Consider the following 27,028-nt stretch of genomic DNA (forward strand, 5'->3'; position numbering starts at 1 on the left):
GTACGACGGTGGTCTTCTCTCTCACGCAGATTTTGACTTCGGCGACTCAAAATGCAAAAAAAAGAAAAAAAAAAAGAGTTAAAATTTCCTGTGTTATTTCGTGTTTAGGATAGTTATAATAGTCATTAAAAGGTTATTAGGTGACTATGATTGATTTGAATTGATTTTGGGTCGAATTAAAAAAATTTAGGGTTTCGGATTCTGGGTAAATACGATACGATGAAATTGATATATCCATACGATAGGATACGATAGTATACAATGGTATAGATATTGTACGATTAAAATCAAAGTTTGAGATTTACGATTTTGTATGATAGGATACGATGCGTACGATGCTCTACGATAATATACGACGCTCTACGATGATGTACCATACAACCATTATTTTTGTTGTTTTTTATTGTCTTTTTAGGAGGAATTGAAGTATATTTATGATATGCCTTTCACAGGTCAAATCACGTACTGTGGAACAAGTAACTTGAAGAATGTGAAGCATAAATTTGCTGCTCTTAGTCTCACAGATCGAGTTGTCCGGACTCCGTTCGAGAAATTTTTTATGGGGAGCGAACTCAATTTTTTTCCGGTGCTCATAACTCTCTTCTCTAACGTAAGATTGAGCCAACGACACGGAGAGAGACACATTTCAGATTAGGCAGTTAAAGAGTGAGATTTTGACGCCTCGAATTTTCTTTAATATATGGGTTGACTCTGGGTGATGGTTTGTCTAAGGATGATCAACGAGTGCAACAACGATAGATTGATCACAGAGCACTTGGACGGCGTGTCTGAGTGCAAGTTTAGTGTCTTGATAACTTTGTTCAATGCTTGTCATAATTCGGATTATGCTTTTAGGCTTGGTCTTCGGTTCTTCGTTATGAGGTAATTATCTGGGCAAAAGCAAAGTCATCGAAGACAATTATTTGGTTCTTCGTTTAAGACCTTCCGTTCTTCTTCACCAATCCTTGGAGAAATATCAGCTGGTTGGAGACTTTTTCCAACCTCTCGGTCAACTTGAAGCACTATCACGAGAGCTTGGAGAAAAAGTTGAAGGAAAATCCAGATGTGAGCCAAAAAAAAGACCAAGGAACGACCCGTTCATAAGTTAAGAATAAACCCTATTATGCAGAACTTCGGAGAGAAGAGAAGATGATTGGTCAAAGACTACTCAAACAAATATAAACATGTGTAAACAAATTCAAACTTAAGTAAAACGTTCTTCTCGACGGTTATGCCGAGCATGCAAAGAAATAACCACTCACTACACACATTTTGGGAGTGGTTACTTGATAACCGCTAAAGCCGTTGGACCGATCACCCCACATACTAGACCCCAAGGCCTATAAATATAAAAGGAGATGGCTGTAAGGAGGCATTCACATTTTTCGCACACAAGCACATGCCAGAAGTTTCACCAATCATTCAACACTCTCTATTATTTGCTCTATTTTACTAGATTCATTTGTATTTAGAGAAAATCTTGCCTAGACACTCGGAGTTCTCGGGATTACGTGCTCAGAACGTAGTGCTCTTTGTGAGACAATTGTTGTACTAATTTTGTCTGTCAACAAAAGTATTAGATCGGGAGTTCAATTGTTAATTTTGCGGAGCTGTACCGCGTATTGAGCTTTTAACGGAGCTGTACAGCGGTACTCGTGTACTGTACCGTGGTACATTCCAATGATCAGTGGCATGTACCGCGATACAGTACATGAGTACTGCTGTACAGCTCCGTTAAAAGCTCAATACGACTCAAGTAAAGCCCATTCAAAGTCCAATTAAAAAGAGACTTCGGGATTTCGACCTAACGCACTTAGGCTACGATTCTCAAAGTTTTAGAAGACCAGAGAGACGCTTTTAAAGACACGGGACTCGACTCGGAGGATTATTTCACTTAAGCGAAGATTAGAGCCATCGATCTTCTCCGTTTCTCCCGTTCTTTCTTCTCTCTATTTTCTATCATGAATTCTATTTGTCTTTGCGCATCTTTCATTATGAGTAGCTAAATTCCCAAACGATTAAGAGGAATTTCAATCCCGGAATATGAATTGAAAATTTTAGTGTAGACTTTGATTTTATTTATAATATTGAAGTTGTAATTTCTTTTCCAATTGTTTAGTGTTCATGAATTGTTGTGTTTCTGTTTGGATTGATCGCCTAGATAGAAATATTATTATTCGAAGTCATACTTGCAATTTTAATCCGTAATTGTTAGGATTGCTAGTAATTAGTGGTGCGACTACTAGTATGAGTTTCCTATGGATCTTGTGCGTGTAGTGAAAAGAGTAACCGGAATTAATTGAATCATGCGTGTTGAATTTATATTGTTCCGTTCGTCTCGCTTTATAAATTCATTGTTGTTGTTAGATTAAATCTAGGCGCGTGTTCATTAGGTTGTTTAACAATTAGGGCTCTTTATCGGCGCAACGTCACGATTAGCTAATATCAAAGGATTGCGGAGATTATAGGCTGCGTGTGTCGATTTTCTGTGGACTTGATTTTAATAGAGTTGTATGAGCATTGTCGAACCAAAGTTGGATAGGATTGTTGCGGGAGCGAATGAAACATTAATCATGTCTTTTTCCATTTGATTTCCTCATTTAATTTTAATCATCTCAAAAACCTCCGATTCTCTTTGCTTTTATTTTGTCGCGGTATGACACACATCTATTCTGATATTTTTAGAAATCAAGAAAATAAACGCTTCTTTTTTATAAAATAAAGGGAGACATATAATATATATATTTGTTATTTTTATTTTTAAAATACTTTGTGAAAACAACTCATTTTTTTTTTTAATTTTTTAGTTTTATTTTGATGTTGACAATTTTATTAGACTTATAAATTTTTTGTTTAATGTTTCATTTACATTTTTATTGCTAGTTTACTGTTTTTAGGCAAACCTATTTGAAAATAAAAACAATGATGTAATCATGGAATGCTATAAAAATCTAGGCATTCAGGGAATACCATATTCAAACCAAGTAAATATGGAATTTCCCTAAACAAAACGGAGCTTGATTGTTCGAATACCCGATCCGGCCCAGCACTGTGCAAAAACCCAATTAACACTTTTTTTGTTTCTCCAAAATAAAACGAAAACGAACGGGACAGATTGTATTTTATATCTTAATTTCTCTCAGCCGAGCTGCGACCGAGCTCCTCCGTGAATCTGCTTCCATCGCCGATTACGACGCCATTTAGGTAAGTCTTGAATCTTGGTTACTGTTCATTTGCGGTTTGCATAGGAACAATCTGTTGTAGGATTCTAATTCGTAGTCGAGTGGATTCGTAGCTAAGTTTGATGCTCAAAATTTTTTCTGCCTCCTAATTGTTTGGCGATTTTCGATAACTTTGTTCTGATTGTCTTCTTAGTCGCTTAGAGAAACCAAATATGGGTTTATTCGTTGTGTTTTCTTATTCTATCTGAAGCTATTTCTGCTATACTCATAGTGTTGAAGTTTCATATGTACATGAGAGTGAGACGATTCGTTCTTGATTTTGAATCGTATTTGACCTGATTAGAAGTTTTTTTTAAGCCGTTAACTTGTATGGATAAGTTTAAAGATACAACAATACTTGTTTTGAACCAGAATTTTATACAGTTTCCTTTATATACGATATTAGGGCATCGATTTATCATTCTGATAATCAATTGAAGGTTCTAATTTTATTGTTTGTTTCTATTACTTTCAGGTGTTTTTAGTAATTTTGGTTTTACAAGCAAACGAATCAAGAGTTCAAATCCCTCTTAATAGAGTCGTTCAAGCTGTGAAAAGCTTCTTCCATATCACATATGGCAGATTCAGATGAGAAGGCTCAGACTGAACAAGGTTGGTTTTTGTTGATTTATTGGATTGTTGTTGTCTTTATGCACTCTGTTTATCGCATTGCTGAGATATAATTACGTAATTGAATTCACATATCTTCATTTGCAGTCTGCAACTTCTTCCGAAAGCCGACGAAGAAAAAGAACATAAGGAAGCGGACGATCGACGAACACGACGATGAAGAAGAGTCCAAGACCTCGAGCACGTTCTTGCAGGGCCAGAGAAAGGCCTCGAAGCCCGACAACAAGCTGTTTTTCTCCACCGGGCCGCCGAAAAACAACGCCTCTTCTTCTTCTGCCACCGCCAGCGAGACCTCCGAAACGACCGTCTTCCATTTCGAATCGTCGAAGGAGATCCAAGTCCAGAACGACAGCCGGGCCACGGCCACGCTGGAGACCGAGACCGACTTCTCTCGGGACTCGCGGGCGATCCGCGAGAGGGTCCTGAGGCAAGCCGAGGAGGCCCTCAAAAAGAAGGGCAACAGCGAGGAGGGGAAGAAGATGTACAAAGGAATCAACGGGTACACGGACTACAAGGCCGGGTTCCGGCGAGAACAGACGGTGGCGAGCGAGAAGGCGGGCGGGTCCCACGGCCCGCTCAGGGCCTCGGCCCACATCAGGACCTCGGTGAGGTTCGACTACCAGCCCGACATATGCAAGGACTACAAGGAGACGGGCTATTGCGGGTACGGAGACTCGTGCAAGTTCATGCACGATCGCGGGGACTACAAGTCCGGCTGGCAGATGGAGAGGGACTGGGACGAGGCCGAGAACGCCCGCAAGAGGAAGCTCGCAATGGGCGGCGGTGACGATGGTGATGAACCGGCTGACGATAGTGACGACGACGACGAGAAGCTTCCATTCGCTTGCTTCATTTGCCGAGAGCCCTTCGTCGATCCCGTCATGACTAAATGCAAGCACTATTTCTGCGAGCATTGCGCGCTTAAGGTAAAACGTAGTACACGAGTTAACCGACTTTTTTTTTTTTTTTTTTTAAAGCATTTGGGGAACTGGAACACTAGAAATTGCTAAGTGGGTGTAGGCATTTAGAGAGGCTAGAACCTAGAAAGAAACCAAATGCCTGCTTTTACACTAGTAACTCTTAGCGCATGTTTTGTAGGAAAGAATGTGAAAAAGAGAATAAGAATGTAATGTGAAATAATTTCATCTTTTTTTTTATTTACTTTTTTTTTTTATCTCAAAACATTAGAATGGAATGAACGATGATTTTACCAAAATACCCTGACTTTTTCATCTCCCTCCAAATAAAAAAAACCCCTCAAACCAGATTTATGGAAGAAGTCCTATTTGTGACTTCAATCAACAATTGGGTTTAGCATGTCCTATCCTCAAAGGCTCAAACCACTATCGTGAACATATATAAAATAATAAAAAGAAGTATGAATTAAAACCATGATGACCGCCATCAAGGAAATGACTAAATACTACAGGGAAAAACAGAGATGATGTTCTTTAAATAAAGCCAGAGAAACATTTACATATCACTATTTTTTTTAATAAAAAAATGTAAAAAGAAATGCAGCAGTACATACCCGTTTTGTAATCTGGCTTTTCGGCCCCCTGACATTAAGGAATTATTGTTTCAAAATAAAAATACATAAATTTGTTTCGAACCTAGAAAATCAATGGAGAGAAAACGAAATTCCCCGTACTTAAATTTGAGGGAGTATGGAAAACTAAATCGTGGATTTAATTTTCATCCAAATTAAAATTTTTTGGGTAGAAACTCAAAACTCAAGGGAATTTATTAGCGTGTCTGCGAGATTTGATTTTGCCAATCTTTCAGTTTCTTAATTTTCAATTTTACGTTGATTTATTTTTCTTATAAATATTATAACCACATTATAAATATCAGGAAAAGAACAACGAGGAATGTATTTTTCACTCCCTCAAGGTTTCCTCGACTTCCAAACACTAAACAATTTCGATTTTCACTTGCTTTTCTTCGCCATTTCTTTTCGCTTGAGAGTTACTTATGTTTCTTAGTAAAATCCAGGCTCCAAACGAGTTCTGATTGTTCCCTTATTCTGTGTGCGTGTTTCTGATCTTGAGCTCTTGTTTTTACTGGCAGCATCACACGAAGAACAAGAAGTGCTTTGTCTGCAATACGCCGACGCTCGGCATTTTCAATACGGCCCACGAGATACGTAAACGGATCGCCGCTGAAGAGGGTGCCAAATAAGAGGTGTTTATGTTTTGTTGTGTGTTGATGATTTAGGTAGGAATCAGAAGCTGTTGGTGATTTTAAATGCTAACATGTATGACTCTTTAGTAGTCTTAGTTTTGATTTTTATACATATTCCTACGTAGGGATGTTAGGTTACTGACTGAATTTCTTAATTTCCTAGCAAGAATTCTGAAATATAAAAGAACATCAAATAGTTTATAAGTTTTAACTTACCGTTCATGTTGGATAATGTAAAACTTAATCTTATGTGCTGAGTAACCTCGATGATTTTTTACCTTATTTTATGAATTATATCAAAAGTTAAATTGTGTGTTTGTCATGTACTCGGTTGAATGAATTTACAAGTGATTAAAAGGCAAATTCATTATAGAACTAGAATTGAGGTCTGCTCCGCCATTCTTGAAATAGGTAACTAAGTGTCTTGATTAAGCGCATGAGATGTTCATAAATTCTCGGATAAACTCGAAGTTTCTGGCTCTTAAATATCAGATAAACTGGTGTGATAAAGAACTGAATTAGAACCGAATTAAATTTTGTGGCTCGGTTAGATTCGAGTCAGGCTCAGTTTAAGAAGTGCTTCGTTTCTGAGAGAGCTAATCAGATGTTGATTTTGAATGCTAGCATGTTAGGTGGTTTAGTAGAGTAGATTTGATGTTTATTGGTTTTTCTTTTTTTGAAGGAATGTTAGGTGCAGAGTAACATTTTGAACTTCATTGAATTCATGTTCTTTACTTTTGTTTTGCAATTAATTATTCTAACAGATAAAATGACATCTGATGTTAATTAATTATTTTAAGCCAGAAAATGAAGTAAGACGGCGTGACACGTTCTAGTCTATGCATTTTAGAAAATGCGCGAATATATGTTTCAATTTGCTTCATTTTCTTATATATATATACTATTTTAAAATACACTCGATGCTCGAGTCAGCAATTTTTTTATTTATTTTTAAAAAATGAAAAATAAGAATAAGTAAAATAGAGTAAGTTGAAGACTTTTAATTATATTAAATTAAATCTAGCAAAATCGTTGCCAAGGATGTTTAAAAAATAATAAAAAGTAGAAAAAAATTCTTTTATGATTCATTGATTTTCAAAATATTGTATGTTTTCCTATCTGTCAGATTTCTTAGAAGTACTATGAGAAAAAGAAATTTTAGGTAAGTAAAAGTTGAAGTTAAATTTTAATAAAAGAAATTAAAAACAAAGATATAGAGAAATAGAAAGCATAAAAAATTTCTTATATTTATATTAATAATAAATATTGTTATGTGAAATTACAAAAGTGTATTATACATCAAACAATAACATATAAAATCTACGTGTAATATTAATACCACATAATTTTTCCAAGAATATATATATATATATATATATATATAAAATAACATATACTCAGAATAATGTATGTTATTGGTATAATATAATATAGTATTAGCAATTATGATTATAATATACATAAAAAAATTATACAAAATATATTGATAAGAGAGGAAAAAAAATTAATATACATAAAAAAATATTATACAAAATATAATGATGAAAGATGAAAAAAATTAAAGGCTGGAAAAAAAAAAAAAAAAAAGAAGGCCAAAAAAAAAACTCCGCCATGTGTCGCTGCCAGGCGGGGCCACGTGACGGTCCTAGGATGCATGTGGGAGAGGAGTTGCTCTTTATTAATTATGTTATAGATATATAATAACATATACTCAAAATAATGTATGTTATTGGTAAAGTATAATATAATATTAGTAATTATGATTATAATATACATAAAAAAATTATACAAAATATATTGATGAAAGAGGGAGAAAAAAGAAAATAATATAAATAAAAAGATATACAAAATATATTGATGAGAGATGGAAAAAAAATTAAAGGTCGGAAAAAAATAAAGGATAATATATGTTATTGATATAGTATAATATAGTATTAGTAATTATGATTATAATATATATAAAAAAAATAATACAAAATATATTGATGTTTGGAAGGTAAAAAAAATCAAAATTGGAAGGGAAAAAAAAATCAAAATCGGGTGGCAAAAAAAAAAAAAATCAAAATCGAAAAGCAAAATGCAAAAAAAAAAAAAAATGACCGCCACGTGTCGCCGCCTAGCGGCGCCAGAATTGAAGTTGAAGAGGCATTGTCTCTTATTAACTATACTATATATATATATATATATATATATATATATATATATATATAGAGAGAGAGAGAGAGAGAGAGAGAGAGAGAGAAATCGCCTAATTTGTCACCAATTTCATAACATTTTTCCACTTTCTACCAAAATGCTAATTCTTTCCAAAATGTCACCATCTATGTCAACAATGTTGATATCTATGTTTGCATTTCACTATTAGATGTCAACATTCTTGACATAGATGTCAACATTGTTGACATAGATGTGATATTTTGAGAAAAATTAGCGTTTTGGTGAAAAATGCGAAAATATTATGAAATTGGTGGTAAATTAGGCAATTTCTCATATATATATATATATATATATATATATATATATAATTTAGTTATTTATCAGATTTGTGACTATATATATAAGTACATACAATATTATATTAATAAATGTTGACAAAATCACTTGAGTGATTGCAAACCGTCATGCAAAGAAAAGAGATAAGTAATGCACACACGTGTACATGTAATAGTGAAGTGTAATGTGATGCAAAAGACTTTTTCCAGCGTCCATCGTGGTATTTATCATATCAATACTTTCATTTTTATCAATGTGTACCATCTATGCGTTTTTAAAAGTAAAACAAAGCAAACCGTAAACTCTATAGATACTTAACATTGTTCTCTCAACTTCCATGACACATAATACTCTTCATACTTGTATTATTCCTTCTTCTTTTACTTTTAAATCTTGGAGAGTAGAAATAATAATAATAATAATAAGCTAGTAGGGGATAAATTTCAACCATCACGGAGAAAAATAGATTTTGAGTCTAGTAGAGAGTACAAGCCGTTTTCGATCAAAGATCGTAATCTCCAACCTTAAGGTGAGAATAATCTCAGCATATTTATTTTAAGAAAATTACGATGAGTATGTACTTCATGTTATCTTTAGTGTTATATGTTATGTGGCTTATGCTTATTTTGATTGTTTATTTTTAATATATTCGAACACATATTGTTCAAATGATTTTATATAACATTCTCGTAGTACTTAGTCATGTTAGTGTATGATCATATTGTTTTTCTTTCACATAGCATGATTATATGAAACGTATATAATCCAGAGATAAGATAATCAAAAGGGTCGTACCACCTTGAATTAAGGAGGTCCTAACGAGAAATTTAACGAGCTGATTTATGAGCCAAAATGGAGAATATCTCAACTTTATGAATTTATGAGATAGGGCGAACTATGAGAATTTACAACCCCGCAATTTATTTCTAAAGTGTCCACTGAAATTGGTATGACTACTCTAGGGGAACTCTGACCTAAAAGATGATAGGATTAGGATAAAAAAAAAAAATTTCGCATAATATGAAAACAATAATAAAAGAATCATGCATTACTCATCCTTTTGTGAGTAAAATTTTATTTTCATTGAGCGTTAGCTCACTTTTTGTAAATAAAATGTGTATGTGGTGTAGGTAATCAATCTACAAATAAAAGAACAGTGCGGGACATCGGCGTCGATAGTCAAATGGTAAGGTTGTGGTTGCCGCTCGTGAAATTACAAAATTTATTACGTCTTACTTTTTAAATTTTCTAAATTAAGCTTTTATATTCCACACTTCAAAGAAATATCTCACTTTATCAGTTAGTACGGTTTTAATGTTTAATTAATTTCCAATTTCTATATTTGTTTCTATAGTCTGCATGAATATTATTACTATCTTTAAAGTAATTTAGCATATTTAAAGTTTGCTCTCTAGAGATGGATGGAGAGAGAGAGATAGTACCTTTCCTCTCAAATGTGGTTTCCCAAATATCAAAACTGACACTAAACTCAAAGCAATCACCAGTGACCACTAGACCATACCATTATCCACATAAAACTCATTTCCTTTATCTAAAACAACACCCCGCACTCTTTTTTTTTTTTTTTTTTTTAAACGTGGACGGCACCACGAGAAATTTCATTAAAACCCCCCACTTAAATGGCGGAGGAAAACCGTGGTTACATCAAGAGTCAAAACCACGGAGGTCGGTCTCGGCTTCGTGTAACACACACGGAGGAGCCGATCCCAACCAACGGGCACCCGAAATAAAATTACAAGCAAAATTGGCAAGCACATGGGCAACCTTATTACAACCGCACGGGTGAAACTTAAAAGAAACATCCTCAAACCTAGGCAAAAGCATAAAAACATCATTTAAAACCATACCTAGTTCCGTCACCGTCGCATCGTGTTTCCGAATAGCCGAGATCACCTCAAGACAGTCAGATTGGATGATAACCCGGGACCACCCCTTATCCAAAGCAAAAAGCATATCATGAAGAACCACCGAGGCTTCCCCTATTTGAGGTGAGAGACTAAGGTGGATCACAATTGTCTCCGCCCCTAGCACCACCCCCTTAGAGTCCCGAGCGACGATCCCCAACCCAATGCGTCTGTCTTCCTTTCGAACGGCAGCGTCCACCGAGATTGCCACGACATCAATCGGGGGAGGGCTCCACCTACTTGGCCCAGCCTTTGCCCGATCCTGGACGAGTCCAAAGCACGCACCCCGGTATTCACGCAAAATGCCAGCCGACCACTCCAGAAGATCCTCGGCCCTCCAGGCCTTCTTCCCCGAACAAACATTATTCATGTGATTCCAAAGTTCCCACATAATAACTATGAAAAATTCGAGATCACTAACCTTGAGTTCCGTCGAGGCAAGAAGCAGCATCCCTATGGTGTCTCCGTCTACGAACTTCTTCACGAGCAATTTAAAGCCCCCCAACTTCCAGACCCTCTTAACCCACGGGCAACCCCACATGGCGTGGAAAGTGGTCTCTCCCTCCAAATCACACCCCGCCCTCTTACACACCTAAATACCCAAAATCTTCAAATATGTAAGAGGAAAACCAATTAGCCATTATACCAGAAATACACTAATCACTTCCTGAGTGAACACTAATTTGTACCAAGAGTTGCACAAAATAAAATAATACTACCTCTAATGTTTAAAGCTACAAAACTCTAACTAGAGCCCGGTTTTCTATCTTCAAGCTAAAAGCTATACCTACAATCTTGGGTCTCGTGAACCATGTTAACATAGAAGAACAATCAATTGTCACTAAAGCAAGGTTTAAAACCTCGCAAAAATCGCGTGGTTTCCACAAGATGAAGACTCCACGGAAGGGTATGTAAACTAACTGCGTTTTGCATGAAATCTCGCAAATTTATCATGAAATGGGCCGATATCCGGCTGTCGGACGTAGTTTCTTCTCTGAATACCATGGCTTTCGCTCAAATCTCGGAAGTCGTAGGTGAAAATTGGAATTTTTACCAAATTTTAGGGTTATTTGCAAGTTTTTTCAATTGGATTAGATATATTCTCTTATTGTAACTGATTATGACAGGTTTTGTAATACATTATTAGAATTTAATCTAAGATTTGATGTAATATACATAATATGTTGATAATGTTAATGAATTGAAGATTGATCATTGATGAAGATGAAATTTTGAATTATTAAATATTGATTATTGATTTGAATTATTCATGAGATGAACTTTAATACTGAATTTTTTGATATTGATGTTGTTTAACCATATATCATCTTTGAGGTAACTTTGATGCAGTGTCTATGTGTTCTAGCAATGAAGTTGATCAACTGTCATAGAGTTTTGATGTTATTTCCCTTACACATGAGACTTCAGAAGTCACTTATGATTCAAGTTACAACTCACACCACGGTTGAAGTGGAAAAAGACTATGGTTGAAGGAATTAAAACGCTAGAAAAAAATGATAACTAATCACTTATCTCTTACACTATAAACGTGCCTATTGTTAACGTTTCGTGTAGAGTTCAAGCCATATATTTCCATAAATCCCTACCATAGACTATTTTGAAAGGTCTAGTCAAGTCATAAAGAAACCAATGATTTATTATATCATCACTCTTGCTATATCTTGGGGTCGGGACATTCTACAATTTGACATCCACAACACTTTCTTAAATGGTGATCTCCATGAACAGGGTGTACATGAAACAATAAGGGGAGTTCGTTGAGGATCGTAAACTCACGCATGTCTATCGGTTATTCAAGGCTCTATATGGATTAAAAAAAGCCCTCACTTAGTATGATAAACTCAAGGAATATCTTGATTCTTAGGGTTTTCAAAACTGAAAATACGACACCTCCTTTTTCTACATCAACAATGGTGATGCGACTCTCGTTTTGCTCGTTTACATCGACATCATGAGCAGTCCTGCAAGCCAAATTAACCAAGTGACCACAGACCTAACCAAACAATATTTCCTAAAGTCTCTTGGCTCACTCGGCTCCTTGAGTCACTTCATTGGCTTTGACTAGTCCAGAATGCAAATGGAATTCTTCTAAATCAATTTGAGCATGTTAATGGCTTACTTGTAAAAAATGATATGATTGATTGCAATCCTAGTTCCACTCCAATGCTCTTATTGATTGCAAGTCTAATTCCAAAATCTTCACTTTTGATAGTGTAAGTGCTCGTTTGGACTCACCTATGATTTATCGAAGTCCTGTAGGAGGTCTCCATCCCCTCACCTTGACCAAACTTGATTTGGCATGCGCGGTAGACAATCTAGGTCAAAACTCTTAATCCTCAAATGATACCAATCGTAAGAGAGTCCTTTGATATGTCAAAGTCACTCTCTACCATGGTCTTAGCTTCAAGCCTTCTCAACATATGACAGTTAAGGCTTTCTCTGACACCGTATAGACTAGTTGCTCTAATGATCAACACTCTACAACATGCTATGCCTATTTCCTTGGAGAAAATATAGTCATGTGGCATGCTTGCAAATAGAAATTGGTCTCTCGATCAAGCACATAATCCGAGTATCGTGCTCTTTCCCAAGCCTCCACCAAATTGTTCTAGCTCACATTCGTCTAGATTCACCTACATCAATTATTTGGGTTTTTTTAAGAGGAATTCTCATTATAGATAGGATAATCGGCTTCAGCCTTACAATAATCTCGGACTAATCCTCAAACAATACATATCGATTCTACACTAAAAATGAGAAATAGAACCCGACAAAGCTAACCAAGGGGGTAAGGGTTTATTGCGAATCGAAAAGTCAATCTCGATAACGAACTCCCTTGTAACCCTTTCAACAGATATCTTCTGCGAATTCATGGCGACCAAACAACCTTGCCAACCTCAAATCCTTTGAGGAACTCCAAACTGCTTAGCGCAATATAGGATTACCAAACGCTTTTTTTTTCTTTTCTTTTTCTAGAACTAACACCTCCTAACTTGCTATGCACTCTTAAAACAATGACTAAACACTACTAACTGCATTGGATAAATCCAGAAACCTAAACTGGATAAACCCCAAAAATTAATCTCCATATATCGGATATGATCGGATATGATCAATGAAAACGAGCGCTTCCTAATAGCCTATAATTCCAAATTCCTCCGTCAGCCATTCATTTCCTCACAGAACCCCGGAGTGGCACCGAGCCCTCTCCTCCACTCGCTACCGGAGCGAAATCGAAGGACTCGAAGCATAGCAGGTGCAGCTAGCAACAGAACTCGAAACCACAATAGAGAAGTCAAATCTTACCATCCGTTGACGCATGGAGAAAGCGACGCCAGGAGAAATGAGCTCGCTATCGGAGTCAGAGTAGCCTAGCCGCAGAAAGTGAGTGAAACAGAGCGCCACGCCAGTGCCGTCGGGGGGAACGCGACGCCGAGAGAAATCTCTCGATCGGAGGCTGCACTCCATCGTAGCCGAATCTGGGGCCAGAAAGAAGAAACGAGGAGGAAAAAGGCTAAAAAATGGCTCAGAATAGAAAAAATGAAACTAAAACCGAAACTCGTGTGCTCCCCCGGACGAAACGCACCACTGGTAATCCAAAGCTGTTTCCGGTGTCCAGGGCCGGCCTTGGGCCCATATTTGGATGGGCCCCAAAAAAATTTCTGTATTTAATGTTATTGGTATAAAAAAAATTTATGTATTTAATTTTCACTAATTTTGTTTTATATTTAATTTTTTATTGTTATCAAAAGGCCCCAAAATGTTTATTCGCCTAGGGTCCCGGATGAGTTCGGGTCGGCCCTGCCGGTGTCAGGAGGGTGACGGCGGCTCAGGGCAAAGGGGGATTCGGAACCCTAAACTATATGGTTGGCTTTACTTGATTTGTTTCCTTCTATCAATTATCTGGTTTGATAACAAGGGAGAAGGGTCTTTAGTTTTAATATTTTTTAATATTGTCTTCTATGAAGCACTAGGCATCTAGAAGCAAAGATTTAAATGTCGTTTTCGTTGCCGTTTCGAGCCTCCTGATTTACGGAAAACCGTCATGCCGACGGAAAAACGAACGGAAAAAATGTGGAAAAGGGCAAATGAAATGCCGTTTTCGATGGAAAACCAATGTGTCGACGGAAAACCGAACGGAAATAATGTGGCAAAATAAACTAATACATATAAATTTGTAAATATAGTCCAAATTCAAAACACTTGAAATCATTACTACTTGCATCGTTTAAGTTAAAACGGAATGTCACGTGTCACGACCTAAGATGCCAAATAAATATTTTTTTTTATATTGAATACAATTTCGAAAACTAAAAACTAAGAAAACAATTAATAAAACTAAAAACAATGAATTGTATGTCATTATATGTCATTAGACTATAATGACAAAATTTGCGGTAAGAATTTGTAACCATATATAATAGAATGAAAAATTCAGCGTCCAATCACACACGTAGAGCTTTTTTTTTCTCTTAAAGAAATACGAAGAACCTGACAGCGCTAAGTTTATCATTTTGATCAAAGACTGACGGAAAACGACTACGTTTGGACAAAAACAAAGGCCAAAAAAATTGTGTTTTAGTGCTTCAAAACCAGCACAGTAGCTAGTATATACTAAAACGACCAACTAGAAGATCAAACTTTCGATTTCTAATTATGTAATTGATTGCATTCAAATTTCACCTTGATTTGCTGAGATTTAACGACGGACAGAGTTTCAATTGGCTGAAGACTGCTGTTCTCTGCAAGGGCCATGTCAAGAGCATCGGCAAATGCTCTTATGGCATACTGAAAAACGGAAAAATCAGCGATTGGATTTTAAAGTCAGTCACGTCGTTCGAAAAAAACATAGAGAATCGAAAGTCCTCTCGGCCGTCCTCGTCATCAATTTGCTTCCCCTTGATCCCTTTTCTTCTCAATAATAAAAAAATAAAAAAAAAATAAAAAAATAAAAAAAAAATTAGCAAAACAAAACAATTTTTTTTTCCTCCGAGGCATTTCATCAAACACTTGGTGCGCAAGTCCAACCCGGCCACATTTCCATCAGAGCAACAGCAACGAAGCCCCAACGAACCTATCACAGTGAAACTCTAGCTTCAAAGCCCTGTAATGTATCTGAAATATTTTCTTCTCGATCAACCGAGGAAGAAAGTCGCCGAATATCTCCGATTACAGTCGTGTTCAACCACAGCTCCGAAAATCTCCACCGAAGCCTCGTTTTGTCCGAAAGTCCGTGTTTGTCGCCGAAAATAATTTGATTTTGCTCTTTGTCGCAGACGAAAACGACCGGTTACATAGGATGGAAACGACACGTCATTGTCGTCGATTTTCGAATGGCAAAACGAGGAAAAACGACATCTTAAGTTTCTTCGGCCGTTTGATGACCGAAAACGGCCGCGCCGCCGATTGTCAGAGAAATTCGCCGGCGTTTTAAACCATGTCCAGAAGTGGAGACCCACTTTACCAGAGGCTATTTATTTAACATTTAGTACAATCTTCTATGAACATATATTTTCTGAATTTTCGTTGCCTCAGTCGTTATATTCCATATGTCCAAGTTATTTATTATTTTCTCTATTTGCGTTTTTTTATCGGAAATATTGTTTGCAATATTTCTAGCATGTTTCTTGATTGAATACAAAAACTTAGTTCGGTATAAAAATATTTCTAGGCTTGAAAATAGACAGCTCTTTTTAGTATGTTCTTACCTTTTTACTAGGTCTTAGTTGCTATTTTCGAAAATAATAATGTCTTATCCGATCAAATCAAGTTGACAATAAAAGAGCAAGGATAAAATAGTGCAATTAACTAAAACCAAATTTTAGCACACATAAAAATAAACAAAACACATTTTTTTCGAAAAAGAAAACTACGAGTGTAATCATAGATAACGATCATATTTATTTTTTTCTTCCCTTTTTTCTATTCGTTTTCTTATTTTTCCTAGGCTTGTTATTGATATCACGGTTAGTCGAAGACGAACTCGGCAACACAACCTTCCAATCATCTTCGGAGTCCTCTGAGTTGGCTGAGACTGGGATTGAGCACGTATTTCTCTCTTTATTGAAATAATCAGCAGTTTTCGTAGCAGAAATAGCATACTCACAAAGAAACTTGCACAATTTATGCTCGAGTATTGCTACTACTCTTTTAAGCGGCCTTGAAACTTCCTTAATACTTGAAATGTTGTTGGCAAGTTTGCTTTCACTAGTGTAAAATAAGAAAAGAAACGATAAATATCACCATTTATATAGAAAGAAATTTTAATAAAAGAAATTATTAAGACTTATCGTATAAACAAAACCTACATTAACTTACCTAACATCCAATAAGCTTGAGAGCTGTTGAAGGCGGTTGCCAACATCTTCAAATCTGAGCAGTAGTTCTAACTCATAATTTGCCACAGATCTACCTACGCAAGATTGTGCATTAACTGATTTATTGAACACGTCTTCCCTCGCGTGTTTAAAAATTAAAATATATTTATCTACATTTTCCTGAAAAAAAAATCATAAAATATATTAACTTCATATTGTTTTTAATACATATTTTTTTTGTTTTGAAGAAAAAAATTTATACGTATTTAAGAGGGAAAGAGATTTTACTTTAATTACTCTGACATTTGAGGTACCTCTTCTCATTCCAACTTCATTCTCTAAAAAACTTAATTCATCAAATAATCTCCAAAAGTTGTCCAGGTTAAGGACCAATTTACTTTTACATCCTTGATGATTAGCCACCATGGAATTCTTATCATTATCTTTTCCGAGACACATAATTGTCTGACCATCCTGCAAGTAAAATAAAGTAAATATCCAAATATGATTCATGAAAAAGAGAACAACAAAAAATATGAAGTGCCACCGAACCTTTACACCCACGCGTGGTTGGAGATTATCATATTCATCATCACACATTTTAGCTGCCATCTGAACAAATATTTAACGAAAAAAATCAGGAGCAAGGAAGGCTTAAGGTTTTTCTCGTAAAAAAAGACACATACTGACTCAAAAGCCACAAACTAAGTCTTATTTTTACCGAAATCACGTTACTGAAATCGCAATTGCCCTAAATCGTAAATCACAATCAGAATCATAATATAATTAACCAGTAAAGTACAGAACAGAAACAAAAAAAGAACCCATTAATTTTTCACATAGCACAAACACTACAACGAAAACTGGCAACAGCCGCGACAAAAGTCGTGGCTGTTGCTCAGCCAGCCGCGACAACAATTTGTCGTGGCTGTTGGTTCGAAACTTAACTCAGACAAAATCTTCCAAAGGAAATTTCAAATTATCTTCAACTTTAACCCCTAACACATTATAAAAATACACGAACACAGTGTTCTAATTTCTTACATCTTTACAAACTACAAGGTTCCACAATCAACCTCATTCTTTTACATTCAAATCCTATTTCACAGCAGAAACTCTAATCAAAATAGATACCCAAGGTTGAGATTCGACACAAATTCATGATCCAACACGCCATAAACTAAACACCCTCAAATTCATCTCAACATATCTAGACATCGCACATGCTACTACTTCAGATAAATGTATAATTAGATACAGACAGAGCTACAACAAATCAACGAATGATAAATCAAAAGAGAGACATCTATATCTAATTGATCAGATTAATTTAAACCACAATCATAAAAACAGATTGGGACGGTGATGTTGAGGGCGGTGATGGTGGAGTCGGGGAAGATGAGGGTGGAGGGCGGTGATAGTGGAGTCGGGCAAAACTAGGTCAAGTTATGAGCTTTGAGATTAAAATAAAAAAATTGACTTTACCAGTGAGAGCCGAGACGTGTTCGGGCGTTGGGGTTTTGAGGCTTTTGAGGGCTTGCTGTTGAGTGCGGTGGAGAGAGGAGAGAGGCGGCTCGATCCGAAGCTGGCGCTCGGCGGCGGCGTCGTCCGGCGTGGCGAAGGAGATGAATCGGAGGCACACGAACGACGGCGGCGACGGAGAAGGAGAGACACGGTGGTCCGAGTGTGGCGTGCGAGAGGAAGAAGAAAATAAGAGAAAACTGAGAAAAGTGAAAACTGAGGCTGAAGGTATAACTGGGGATTAAAAATTAAAACCAAGTATTGAGCGGAATGAATTCCCTACTTTCATTAATCGTCAATATATTTCTTCAAAAAAAAAAAAAAAAAAAAAAAAAAAAAATTAATCGTCAATATATAGAATACAATTAGGTTAAATGCTTCCTAAAATAAAGCAATAAATCTGCTACATTTAAAATAGAATAAAATCAAATAATTAAAACTAATTCCTAAATTAGACACAGCTAATTATCTACTGAATAACAATTAATTCTCTACCGACTAACACTCCTCCTCAACTTTGGTGCAAATATATCTATCATGCCCAACTTGCTAATGAGTTCTTCAAACTTTTGACGATAAAGTCATTTGGTAAGAACATATGCGAGTTGTTCCGTTGTTGGAATAAATGGTATGCAGATTTCTCCTCTCTCTAACTTCTCCTTAATGCTGATTGCTGATTTGTTGTCACAAAACAGTTGCATATGAGCTTCGAACCCAATCTTCAATTCTTCCAGGATACCTCTCAACCACATCACTTCGCATAATCCTTGAGCCATAGCTCTAAATTCCGATTCAGCACTGCTTCTAGAGACCACATGCTGCTTCTTTGTCCTCCATGTCACAAGATTATGGATTTTGGTTTGTGCAGTGTAAAAAAGAGATGCTCTAGAATTTCGTGCGTTTCTCTTGAGAGGGGAGATATGGATTTTGGTTTGTGCGGTATAAATAAGAGAGTAGGGTTTGCTTTTTTTTTTTTTAATTCAGAGGGTTTCCAAAGGTAACATGGTTTTTATGCTGGTGAAAAAAAGTATTACAGTAATATATTATGAAAATTTATTTTTGGAAGTAAATAATATATTACGGGGATAGTTCCTAATTCAGAGAAATTTTTCTCTCGTGTTTATCAATAGTAACAATATATTTTCCTAGTGTTAAGTTGTGAGGGAGGTCCAATTGTATTCCTGGCCCATCATCGAAAAGAGTATTTAATGACTTGTCATTTAGATGACGACAATGACTTGGGTGACCTTATGTGACTCGTCGGTGTCGTTTTGATGTCATTCATTTATAGCCATGAGATTTTCCTATTATGTGTGACTTTTGTGTTGGAAAATTATTGATAAATATCAATGTGAGGGAGTGTTTTTTTTGGCAAAAATTTGAGTGGGGTCCACTCAACAGAATTTAATAATTCTTGCGGATTCTTATTCCTTGCGGAAATGAGTATGAATTCAAGTATTACTTTGCCAAAATCTGATTTATAATGAATGAGAAATTGATGCTCAAAATATGCTAATTAAAACACATTAATTGTAATAGTTATGTGGAGGATGTGAAGGGAAAAAGTCTCACATTGCTGGGGAATGAGCAATGTGGTAGTGCTTATAAAAGTAATTTTGGGAAAAAGGGTTTGTGGCCCCAAGGGATACCCAGTTTTGTGGTTGAGGGAAGTCGCAATCAAGGCTAACTCCGTCTCTTACGCGAGCGGTCGGTCGGTTCGGGCCAGACTCGTGGATTGAGGCTGGGCGTGTGGATTAAGACTTGGACCTGGGCTGATTTTCTTGTATTTTTGTCTTAACGTTTTCCTATTAAAAAACTAAACGGATTTGCTGGTTGTAACAGCAAATTAAATAGCATAACTCGCGAGTTAATGGCCAATAAGCTGAACGGTTTTGACTATTCATAACACGTAACTCCTCTGAGCCTCAGGCTATAAAAGGAGGATATTTTTCTCATTCGAAACCACACCTTGAAAACTCTCTCTTCTCTCTACTTTCTCTCATCCGAATTGCTCTTGTTTTTCGTTTGCTTTGTGATTGGTTCCGTTACTTTTCAGTTAGCTCGAACGGAAGTGCTATTTGGTGTTTCCAAAGTTGTATCATGGAAGATTAATTGCTCATATTTTTCCAGCAGCTGTGTGAGAGCAATATTGCTTAAAGAAAACTGTCGAACGGTCCTCAGCGTTTATTTATTTTTCTTCTTCTTCTCTGAGTTGTTTACTTATGTTCTTCATTTCTTTAGTATTATAGTCTCTTAAATTAGTTTTACAATAACTAATATTCAGAAACTGTTTATTTTTATTTATTTTTTGTTTGTAGTTTTCAATAACTATTAATCTAAATTTTTTTATATGTTGTTGTTCATTATATGAGTACATCCAACTTGTTCTGATTATTTCCAATAAATAATTCAGTAACTTGTTTTTAGTTTTATTTATTTTATTTTCTTCCAAGGTTTGTCTAATTTATCTGGAAATAAAAGTGTTATTTTCGCACGATTGTCCTACATTTTGTTGTCGTCCTCAACTATATACGTAGCGCCTAAATATATTAATTCATTAAGTAAAATAATTCCCGGCGCCCCTCATTGCCTCTCTCTCTCTCACACCGCAACGAGACTCGGCATGATGAAATTCCATCTCGCTGCCTCTCCCTCAATCCGCGGTAAGGCTCGGCTTGGTGATGCCCTTTGCTGCCTCTCCCTCGCGCCATGACAAGACTCGGTCTGGAAATGTCCCCCCTACCCCATGTCACGACGAGACTTGGCTGAAGTCCTGACCTCTAACAGAGACCACATCGGCGAGATTGTGTTGGATTTTGGTTTAGAGGGGAGCTATATGGATTTTGGTTGAGAGGGGATTTATATGGATTTTAGGTGTGCGGAGTTTTCCTAAGGTAATACGGTTTTTATACTAGTGGGAAAAAGTATTACGACAATACGTGATTTGCAATATTATGAGAGTTTATTTTTGGAAGTAAATAATATATACATGGATAGTTCCTAATTCAGAGGGGATAGCTAGTTAATAGCTTCTTAGTATCTTCTCTCGTGTTTATCAATGAGAAAATTCACTTTCTAGACCTCATAGTATAGAAAACTTGACAGTTAGATCCCTTGGTTAACTTGAAATCAAATATAGACTTTTGATCATAAAATTGACAAAATACCCATGCTGACTATTTAACTCTCTCTAAGTCAACGAATTCCATGCAATAATGGATATGTTCACTAAAACTTGGAATATATATGTTTCGGATCGAAAAAAATTTAGATTTTTTTTTTTTTTTTTTTTTTTTTTTTTTTTTTTTTTTATGTTTTTACGATGATTTACGATAGCTTATGATGAAATTCAGCAACAATATACGATGAAATTGAAAAAAAAAATTCAAAATTTTATGGAAATTTATGATAGAATACGATGGTTTAAAAAAAAATAGAAAATCTTAAAATATTACGATTGATTGCGATAGAATACGATGGTATGCAATAGTATTAGTTATATTATGATAGTTTACGAATGTGTACGATAGTTTACAATAGTTTTAGTTAGATTATGAAAATTTACATTTATATACGATAGTATGCGATGTTTTACGAGAGTAAGCGATAGTTTTTTTTTTATATGTTTTGAATATAATGAGTACTTGGTTGTTACTTTGCAATTTTGATATTGTTTGACGGTACTTGGGAGAGAGAATAACACTCATGGAGGTTCACAAAGGTGCGTAAATGTTCTTTTGATGTTCCAAAAGACATAAGTTACTCAGATTTAGTAGATACTATTTACAAGAATTACGAGGTAGATAGAATGGCATTCGACTTGAAAATCGAAGTCATGTACAACATTGGCACTATTCTGATATCTCCTACCATGTTACAGTACAATCATGAAATAGCTTATTACATGAAGCACAAAAATCGTACGAAATTTCCATTATGTGTAACCTTACTGACGAAAGAGATCATAGCATCAAAGAGATATGTAAAAGGAGCTAAATGGAAAAAATGTGATGGTCGGAGAATCGTCTCGCTTTGAACCATCAAACAAGAGAAGGATTTATCTTGAGACAATCAATTATAAAAAAAGAGGAAGTGTACAAGGACAACGAGGAAGTGTATAAGGGTGACGAAGAGGAAGTGTACGAGGGTGACGAAGAGGAAGTGTACGAGAACGAGAGTGACATACATAATGAAAACTTCAGTGGTAGAGGTGAACCATTTGAGGAATTCGCGGACACTAGAGAATATGTTAAATATGTGGAAAATTTGACAGCACCCTCAGGACACTGTCAACCGTCATATGAGCCTTGGATTCCCGGATCACAAAAAGTCCTATCACAAATGGAGTGTGTGCCCTTTTCATAGAAAGCGCCTGAGTTCACACGCGATTATCTTGTGAAGGAAGAACCCATTCAATATCCATCTTATTCTACAGGTAATAATTACGTGCACTTGTATTTTACAAAGAGAATGGAATATGTTATCATGACAAAAGTTTAACCATTGAAAGTAACAGGTAGCTTAGAAGAAACATATCTTGGACATGAGTTTGAGAGCAAGAAAGAATTGAAGAAAGAGATCCATATATACGCTCTGAAAAATAATTTCGAATATAGAGTGAGAAAGAATGGAAGAAAGTGATCCACTTAATTATTCGCGTCAACGGAGATGAAGACCGGTCAAAATCGAAGAAGATAAACGTCCACTTCTTCACTGGAAACTATGGTTTATTGGTTTAATCTTAACCAACGGCATATTTTAATTTGGGGGCACACTGTTGGAAGGGCTTCACGTGTAGTTTGTGGAAGTAGAGTCGTTCAAGATAATGGAGGTATTCACGGCTTATCAACTAGTGTACCTGTTGGTGTGCTTCAGAGTGACGTGGATTCCGGTGGCCGGAATTTTGTTTCCGTTACCGTTCTTTATGTTGATCAGCATGAGGCAACACGTGCTTCCCAGGCTCTTCAGCCCTCACCATCTCCGCGAGCTCAACGCTGCCGAGTACGAGGAAACCACCACGACCTGGCCATTCTTTCCACGTAAGAAACGACACCAGTATTTGAGAGAGGAAAACAAACTCGGTTGATTTGGATTTTGTTGTCGTTATTTTAGGGGATTGATGACGAGGAAGAAGGGTGCGACGATGAGATTCTTGATGAGTTGACGACGAGCAGAGGAGAGTTTGAGATCAGGACCGTTAGTTTCATTGAAGAGAGAGCTCGTCAGGTATTATATTATTAAGAGTGATGTGGCAAGTAGCAGATTCACCCAGGAGGAAGGGGGACTCAAGCTGTACATGAAATTTGAAACTATTTTATTAATAAAGGAAGAGAATTAATACCACATATATTATGTGTCTATCTCCAAATTGATAAAATAATTTATTTATTTCAACTTAGTCACTCGCTAAAACAATACTGCTAGCGGATTACAATTTGGTGGCTTTTAACCATTTTTTTTTTACCTTAGGCGACCTTGAGACGTTTTGCCTACGAGACATCCCTTAAAACTGCCTCATCAAATACAACTTTGGCTTCTCCAAAAAAAAAAAAAAAAAACCCAACAAAATAGCAAAAGTAAACAAATTTTTTTAAAAATGTCACCGTTTGTATTTCAGTTTGTTTACAGTTTTAAACTGTAAGTAATGAATAAAAACTGTAAGCAAAAAGTAAACAAATTTTTTATAAATCTCACTGTGTGTATTTGAGTTTGTTTACAGTTTTAAACAGTAAACAATGAATAAAAACTGTAAGCAAAAAGTAAACAAACTTTTTACAAATGTCACTGTGTGTATTTCAGTTTCTTTACAGTTTTAAACTGTAAGCAATGAATAAAAATTGTAAGCAAAAAGTAAACAAACTTTTGATGAATGTCACTGTGTGTATTCAATTTGTTTGCAGTTTTAAACTGTAAGCAATGAATAAATACTGTAAGCAAAAAGTAATTTTTTTTTTATAAATGTTGCTGTGTGTATTTCAGCTTGTTTACAGTTTTAAACTGTAAGCAAAAAGTTTAAAAAACTTTTTAATTTTAATAAGCAATAGTAACTTTTTATAAATTACACTACTACAAAAAAAAGGTTTTTAGTGACACTCAATAAATGTCACCAATGTAGTTTTGTGGCATTTTTTGTGCGTCACCAAAGCCGGTAGGCCATTGCTATTTGGAGTCCTTTTACAAAAAAACGTCACAAAAAACTGTCACCTGGATGCCATGTGGTCTTTCGCGCCGAATATTAGCTTAGTCACATTCTTTTATGGTGCGTCATAATTTTTTTAACTTAGATCATCTCCAAACCATAGCATCAATTTGGTATAACTTTTACACCAAATTGATGCAAATGTCTCATCAAACAATATCTCATCTCCAACCCACAACACCAAATCCCACACCAAAAAGAATATTATATTTTTATTTTTAATATTACTTCATATCAATTGCATATTAACCCCTCTATTAATTTGTTATGTCAATAATAATCTTATTAAACATTATATTATTTTTTTATGTGAATAATATCAAATTATTTTATAATAATATTAAATATTATGTCACTGTTACAAAATTAATATTTATAGAATAGTCCATTGGATAAATACCCAAAGTTTAACGTTTTATTTTAATAAATACCCAACGTTTGGGTAATATTTGGTAATAACCCATTTTAATGACGTGGCTATTTCACTACTACAAATATGGGCATCAGGTGCGAGACAAGTCGCACATAATACCCTTCCGCACCAGAAAGCCTTATTTGCAGTAGTGTTTAAACAAAAAGATTGTTCCGATTTTATCTTTTTTTAAAATATTATTCGAAATAGTTAAAAAAAAATTCAAAAATAAACATAGTAACTGCTCAATAATATTTGGTAATATATGATAACAAGAAACAGGCCCAGGCGTTGCCCGGGAGGCTTGATAAATTTTAATTTAGATAATAATGTGAACGGTTTGCAATTGTTGGTTATCACTTGTCATATGTAAAAGTTAGCATTTTTTTACCATTTTAATATATATTTAAACCATTTTAATTAAATAATAACTCAGATATAAAAAATAAATTATAAATAGTAAGTTGTAATTATGAACACAATTTTTTTTAGCAACACAAAAATTATAATTAACCAACATCATTACTTATATGTTCATTAGTTTTCAATAATTGTACTGATCATAAGTAATTTAAATTATAAAACTATAAATCGGCTAATAATTGTTATCGTTTTAAAGTTAGTTTAGAAAATTTTCATTTTTAGAGCTATTTTTTGAATTTTGCTAATAATTGTTATCGTTTTAAAGTTAGTTTAGGAAATTTTCATTTTTAGAGTTATTTTTTGAATTTTCGTTTTAGAGTTGTTTCTAGAATTATTCGTTTTTTAAAGTTGTTTCTAGAATTTTGTTATACGGTTACTAATGTAATTTTAAAACTTAAATAGGTATTTTTGGAAATTTTAAGAAAAAATCTAGAGTTACTGTAGCAGTAAAATTGGGGTTTTGCTTTATATATATAATAATATCTGGTAATTTCTGGTAATGAAAAAAAAAATGAAAACTGAATAGGGACATTAACGGAAGAAAAAAGAAGTTATTTGTGCCACGTTTCTCTTTTTTTTTTAGAATTCAATATTTTGACATTTCGCCGATGCAAATTTTTATGTTATGTTGACACAATTACACGCGTCAATGTGTCATTTGATAAAAATAATTGCGTCGCTTTTATTTAAGCCACGCTTCAAGAAAAAACGACGTTCCTGTCCATCTCGCGCTCAAAGTTAGAGTATGAGATGTCAAATGTTTATATTAAAATAAAAAATTTAGAAATGTCGAATTTATATGACATGGCAGGTTTTAATTGGCTGTTTCTATATTACCTCTAATTTTCAAATATAAAAAGTTAATTTAGTGTCCATTTTTCAGATATGAATGAAAACAATGAAACGTCACCAATGCCCTTTTGTGTAGTAGTGTTACTATTTGTTTACATGTTTAAAACGGTAAGCAATGAATAGACAAACTGTAAGCAAAAAGTATAGAGTGATTGATTAATGTATTAATTAATTGATTATAATGTCATCAATTCTAATCCAATTGGCAGATTCAAGCAAAGTCAATTAATACTCTATGATATTTCATATACAATATATTGTTAGGAACTCTAGACTAGAAGACTTGGCCTAAACAGAGTATTTCCGGGTGGTGACGACCCAGCACGGGCCCCCCTTGGAGCTGACGCAGTAGGACGCGGAGCTGGTGGTGTCGGCGACGGAGTTGGCGGAGGAGGAGAACCACGTGAGGGAGGTGCAGGATAGGGACTTGATCATCGACCGACCCATGAAGATCTCGGGGTATCGCGTAGGTGTTGCCGTACTCGGACTCTAAATTGATGCAACTCTTTGGAGATAAAATATTAATCTAAATTCGATAAAAAAAAAAAAAAAAGATTCCATAGTTTCAATTTATGGTGACAATCCATTATAGCTAATCACCTCTGAGATCGGAAGTCCAAAGTTTCAAACATCCTCACAAGACACCCGAACACCCACAAAGATTAAATATATCTTCTTTAGAACAAGCTTCGCAATTATAACAATGTTTTCATCTCACTAATTTTCAACAAAAAAACTTAAAGAGAAATCAAACCACAGATTTCATCTAGCAAAATCGAAACCAAAATATTATAGAGACATCTCATATTTCCATAATAATAACTCTTCAA

General features: G+C 35.3%; 2 protein-coding genes across 2 annotated transcripts; one reads left to right on the forward strand and one right to left on the reverse strand.

The window, feature by feature from the left end:
- The first annotated feature begins 3,113 nt into the window (after positions 1–3,113).
- Positions 3,114–6,312, forward strand: LOC149395044 (Zinc finger (CCCH-type/C3HC4-type RING finger) family protein). Its single transcript, XM_089613979.1, has 4 exons — positions 3,114–3,204; positions 3,697–3,833; positions 3,939–4,777; positions 5,922–6,312. The coding sequence occupies exons 2-4, from the start codon at positions 3,797–3,799 to the stop codon at positions 6,030–6,032; spliced, it is 987 nt and encodes a 328-aa protein (XP_089470105.1). The 5' UTR covers positions 3,114–3,204; positions 3,697–3,796; the 3' UTR covers positions 6,033–6,312.
- Positions 6,313–16,257: 9,945 nt separating this feature from the next.
- On the reverse strand, positions 16,258–18,606 carry LOC149395045 (uncharacterized). Its single transcript, XM_089614100.1, has 5 exons — positions 18,277–18,606; positions 17,344–17,403; positions 17,080–17,265; positions 16,793–16,971; positions 16,258–16,681 (listed from the first exon to the last, which is right to left on the reverse strand). Exons 2-5 carry the CDS (start codon positions 17,401–17,403, stop codon positions 16,375–16,377), a joined length of 732 nt encoding a protein of 243 aa, XP_089470226.1. The 5' UTR covers positions 18,277–18,606; the 3' UTR covers positions 16,258–16,374.
- Positions 18,607–27,028: the final 8,422 nt, after the last annotated feature.

Source organism: Urtica dioica, chromosome 5 (assembly GCF_054948205.1).
Source record: "Urtica dioica subsp. dioica isolate 48M chromosome 5, U.dioica_male_clone48M_v1_H2, whole genome shotgun sequence".
Taxonomy (NCBI): Eukaryota; Viridiplantae; Streptophyta; class Magnoliopsida; order Rosales; family Urticaceae; genus Urtica; species Urtica dioica.